This window comes from Pteropus alecto, unplaced genomic scaffold (assembly GCF_000325575.1).
Source record: "Pteropus alecto unplaced genomic scaffold, ASM32557v1 scaffold49, whole genome shotgun sequence".
In the NCBI taxonomy this organism is placed as follows: domain Eukaryota; kingdom Metazoa; phylum Chordata; class Mammalia; order Chiroptera; family Pteropodidae; genus Pteropus; species Pteropus alecto.
The window spans coordinates 382,685-388,093 of NW_006443131.1; the positions used below are offsets into that span (position 1 = coordinate 382,685).

The 5,409-nt window shown below is 48.2% G+C and overlaps 1 protein-coding gene across 1 annotated transcript; it reads right to left on the minus strand.

Moving 5' to 3' along the window:
* Positions 1 to 3,695: 3,695 nt before the first annotated feature.
* Positions 3,696 to 4,380, minus strand: LOC102895110 (histone H2B type 1). The gene has a single exon (XM_006923468.3). It carries the CDS (start codon positions 4,348 to 4,350, stop codon positions 3,970 to 3,972), a length of 381 nt encoding a protein of 126 aa, XP_006923530.1. The 5' UTR covers positions 4,351 to 4,380; the 3' UTR covers positions 3,696 to 3,969.
* Between the last annotated feature and the right edge of the window lie 1,029 nt (positions 4,381 to 5,409).

Consider the following 5,409-nt stretch of genomic DNA (forward strand, 5'->3'; position numbering starts at 1 on the left):
TTAATGCCAGGGAGTTGGCTTGCTGCAAAGAGCAAGTTCACTGAATTTGCACCATGTATGAAAAACGACATTGTCACTGAGGCAGAACTCGGGCCTACACGGATCAAGCTGAACAGGTAGTTGAACTTAGTGGGAGTTATCAGTGACCACTGAGACATCACCCCACTCCAGTACTACCCAGTCCTTAGTCCCTCTGGGCAGTGGAACCTCCCTGGAGCCCTTGGTGGGTCCTCCTGGGCCCCTGTCCTGGTAAACAAGGGGCTCGTGGCCAACTAAGTGGCCCTGTCTGTATTAAAGGTGGAACCCAGGTCCGGGCAGGATGCCCACAGCCAGGCCTCCCCTTGACAACCCAGTTCATTGAGAGCCACTCACCTTTTTTCACAAAAAGCTGTAATTTACTGTCGGAAACCAGCCGACCAAGTCAGACCGGGTACCTGAATGGGGGAGCGGGGACTGAGAAAAAAGAGAAGACAGACAGGGTGCAGGAGGGAGAACAGATCTCACAACTGTCTCTCTGAGTTTATTTCTTATGCTTCTTTTTATACATAATCTGTTCCTTTGTGTATCCCAAGATAACATAATAAAAGTTACATCCTGAAGATCTGAAGATCAAGGTACAGTCGACACTTCCTTTGACACTCCCTTCATCTATACTTAATCTTCTTCCTGGAATTCCACAGAACCAGCCTTTCCCTTTTTATGCAAGCAGGCCTCCCGAGATAATCAATGCACTCTTTTGAATTTGGGGAGCTTTATCTCCCTACAATTTACCCCATTCCTTGTACCAAGTTCTAACGCATCTTGAGAGTTTGAAGCTGTTTGGTTTGGGGCGTTGGAGATTTGTTTTCGTGGGTTTCTGGGTGAACCTGCCCGCCTTGTTTATCGGGAGGGAAATGAAGTTGCTGGCTTAGAGTTTTTCCACCGATGTTTAAGCTCCGTCTCCTGCAGCTTCGTTCCGCTGCGGGTTAGGCCCATGCCAAAGTTGCCCTAAGGCAGGAGCTTTGCTGGCTGGGGGGAATGGGATGTAAACTTAATTTGGGGTAGTCTGAGGAGTGCTCGCTTTTGGCAGCAGCCCGAGTGAATTGTTTCCTTGTGTTTTCGGTAGCTTGAAGGGAAGTGATCAAGTGAATCGGGTTATATGGGCCACAGGTTGTGAAAAGTGAGGTTCTTTACCCACAAATATCGAGTTTAGGGTGTGTGTTTTCTGTCTACCTCTCCCAGAGCGTCGGCCCTACGTGTCTGGGCACAGATCACTGAGGAGCTACTGCTAGCGGACATCTCCAACATTTGTTTTTTCATATCTGAATCCTCGATTTCCTGCCTTCCTATCTCTGGGGAGTTCCAAGTGAAGCCGTGTTGACTTCCCTGGGACATGTTTGTGCGTTTCCCACGGGACAACGAGGGCTTTGTTTTGCTGATGGGTGATCATCAGGCTTCGTGGTGAGCTCGCTGGAGACAGAACCAAAGGCCGCCCTGAGTGCTGCCAGTCTGGACCCTGGTCAGTGTGGTTTACTCCAGCGGCTCAGGCATCCCAGCAGCTAAAATGCGGGTCTCGGGTCCCACCCCGGCCCACTCCACACCATTCAAGTCCCCTCAGGTGATTCTCACGAACACCAGGTTAAGAAGCTCATTTTTTTAAATGGCGGTTTTGGTCTCAGCAAGAAAAGCAGCCTGTCTGCGGACTCTCACCAGGAGAAAGCATTTGCAAACTGAACATTTATTCGTGTCAGTGACTTAAGTGTTCTTAACACGATTGCCCATAATGAGGTGCCCCCGAGACGATTTGGTTTCATTACAGATCAGTGGTCTCCATGATGACTGCCCATTACGACGGGCACGTCTACTGAACTCGTGGAGAAAAATCCACCAAGATTAAAGTCGGGACCAAGGCAGACAAGATCGGAGCTCGCATGCCAGATTGTCGCACCTGGAATGTGTGTTCAAACCAGTAGAATGTCACTGGATTTCAAATTCCGCCCGACCGTTGGGAGGCGTTGTCTTTGTGGACCTCTCTCCAGGCTGACGGCATGTTGCCTGTTGCGTGTTCTCGAGCCCCATGCTGCTGCCCACGGCTTCATCCGGACACCCAGTGCTGTCAAGCTCTGTTGTACTGTTTTATTTTCTTCCCCACTTAAGCAACTTTTTTGCCAGTATTTACAACTCATTTGTGTTGTACCAGGAAGGCCCACTGTCCTCCTGACGTTGGAAGGAATCACCAATTTCTTTCTTGTCCAATTTATACTGTTTCCCGGCACGAGCTGTGGCAGGGATTGCCACAGTTGTCCCTGAAATTGGTTTTCTTTCTTATTTAGTAATTAGACTTCACAAGCTTTCTTTGCAGCTAAACATGGCCATTATTTTTAGTCAATGGTACCATAGCAAAGGGGAAATTGTACCATGCTCAGGGTTTAAATAAACGGCGGGGTATTACTTTGCCCTTTTCTCCTTCCTTCAGAATAGAATGAAAACATCATAGCTGTAGCTGGACCCAACACCTGGGACCAGGGGGTAGACGGGGCGGATTAAGAATGACAACTAGGACGACGGGCCTAGTTGGGAGGTGAATACAATGGTAGTCTCCAAGTACAATGCGGGCAGGCCATCTTCAAGGTCATGAAACTAAGGCTCACAGTCCAATGGAAGTTCCCTGAGATCCATGATTTATTTAATTTTGTTGAATTAATTTTAAGCTTATAGCAAGAAAGGGGAAAGAGATTGGTTCAGTTCACACATTTCAGATGGATCGCAAATAGGAGGCGCTCCACTGAGCCCTCGGGCCCACGTTCCCGTTTCTCCTCCCTCACCCCCTCCCTCCCTGACCACCTTTCTCCCTTCTTCACTGTGAATTTCTTCTCTGCTGAGAGGGTGGTTTTGAGGACCAGAGCCGATGAGTGAAGGGGCCTGGCAGATGACCTTGGACCTGGGTCTCTCCAGGGGGGCAAACATGTCACCTCCAAATAACTTCAACCTACTGTCGACTATGGTCCGTAAAGAGAAATGTGAGCTCTGCGCGTTTTTGTGACTCTTCTCTTGCTGTCCCCTCTTCCCTGGCCATCGCTCCCTCTCCACCTTCCTCCTAGAACTGCCACTGGGAACGTGAGCATTTACGGCTAAGTCGATTCAGCTTCTGGCAATGCTAACGTGACCTTACTACCGCTGCTTCCCCTTCTGCTGGCTTGATCACCGTTTTCACATCCATTTTAGTTGACCCCTGTGAGGACAAATTGTGTCTATACCGCTCACTGGTCTTTTCTTAGTACTTGTCACTTTCTGAACTTAATCGACTCAATAAGTGAGTTCAGAGTCCTAGTCCTTCAACTCAACACTTCATCTAGGGAAGAATCTCAGGCACACTCAGATTTAGAATACTCACCAACCCTGCACTAACTACGTGATCCAATGGAAAACTCCACACAGGTGAATTTAAAGCTCAATGTTACAGGTACTTCTATGCTTTTTACTTAACGTATTCTGAAAGATCTGCAGCTGAAGTAGTATTGATTCGCAGCCTCTTCAAGGGAGGCTGCCAAAGCCTGACTTCTCTGCTGGCTGACGGTAAAACAAGTATGGTACCCCAAACAAAACCTGCCTTGTCTACAAGGTGTTTCAGGTTTTTCTACTTTCCCTTTGTAAATCCTATATCATAAACGGCTATTACTCACAGAACTAAAGTCTTGAGTCATTCTTCAACAAAGCTTTGTTCTAAAGCTCCGCTTCCAATCCCTTTCATTTATTAGGTAAATTTATCCTGCCCTCAGACATCCTATTGTATCTCCCCAACATGAGTGACTCAAAAACCAGTGCTTTGTTAAAAGAGATGCTTACTAGGCAGACATTTCCTCCCCACAATGTCTGCACAGCCTTTTGGCAACCTGCAGTAGCACTCAGTACTACAGCTCTTCACGAAAAAAAGTGGGTGGCTCTGAAAAGAGCCTTTGGGGTCAGCGGCAAAGCCGCTCAGCAGCGCGTCTACTTGGAGCTGGTATACTTGGTGACGGCCTTGGTGCCCTCGGACACGGCGTGCTTGGCCAGCTCCCCGGGCAGCAGCAGGCGCACGGCCGTCTGGATCTCCCGCGACGTGATGGTCGAGCGCTTGTTGTAATGCGCCAGGCGCGACGCCTCGCCCGCGATGCGCTCGAAGATGTCGTTGACGAACGAGTTCATGATGCCCATGGCCTTGGACGAGATGCCGGTGTCGGGGTGCACCTGCTTCAGCACCTTGTACACGTACACCGAGTAGCTCTCCTTGCGGCTGCGCTTGCGCTTCTTGCCGTCCTTCTTCTGCGCCTTGGTCACCGCCTTCTTGGAGCCCTTCTTCGGGGCCGGGGCCGACTTGGCTGGCTCAGGCATGTCTGAAAACACTGACAGGAGACTAACAGTGGCTGTTTCCTGCTGCGCTGGCCTATATTTGTAGGGCTTCTATGCAAATCAGGCGAAGTCAAACTCATTCCCCGATTGGATAAAATCAGGCAGTAGAAACGTTTTATGCTAACAAGGTGACTTCAATTCTATCTTTTGATTGGCTGTTGATCAGGAAGCAACCCTGAATTCTTTTCTCTTCCCTTAGAAGTTTCGTTTTGAAAGCAGTGCAAAAAATTAAATTAAAATCAATAGTGCGTGTATGTCAACCTCGTGTCTCACTAGATCAAGACCTAAAGGAATTACGCTTGATAAGAAAAACTTGTTATTATATAATTCCTCACCAAATTAGTTGCCGGATTGCTAATTCTAAGAAAATATAGATTATCTACTTTGTAAGTGTGTTTAAATTATGCCATTGACATTACCTCTTTGGTCTCATCAAGGCCGACAAAATAAGCTTTTTTAAAATTCAAAAACCCGTCACATTTCTGTTCTCTGGGAACGGAGTCTTCGTCAGGGACGCAGTGTTCGTTGTAGGGTTAGACATTGTGAAATAGAGCCCTTGCAGTGGCAAAATAAGGCTTTTCTTCAAAGTCAGAAGCTTTGATTAAAGGAGGAAAGTGGCCTGGATTCATTATATTCAAACACGGAGCTTTTGAAAAGGTCGAGGAACCTCCATTTTCGTCTCTTTCCAAACTTAATCCCAATCAAGGAGGTTAAGGAAATTAACAAGGAGATTAAACAAAACCAATCAAGGACTCCGTGAACCGTGTAAAACACAGGGTGGGTTCCCGGTGCGAAACACTGAGAAGATAACAGGACGTTGCCGGAGACCGCGGTTTCTAAACTGGTAGCAGGTGGCCAATCACAAGGCTTATTGATTCAGGGCGCGAAATTTGAAGATTCGGACCAATCAGGAGAAGGGGGCCGTTATAAAAAGGGCAAGAGCCGCTACAGTCTCAGTTGACCAAGGCGCTTGCAATCTGTTGTCATGGCTCGCACGAAGCAGACGGCGCGCAAGTCCACGGGCGGGAAGGCCCCGCCCCA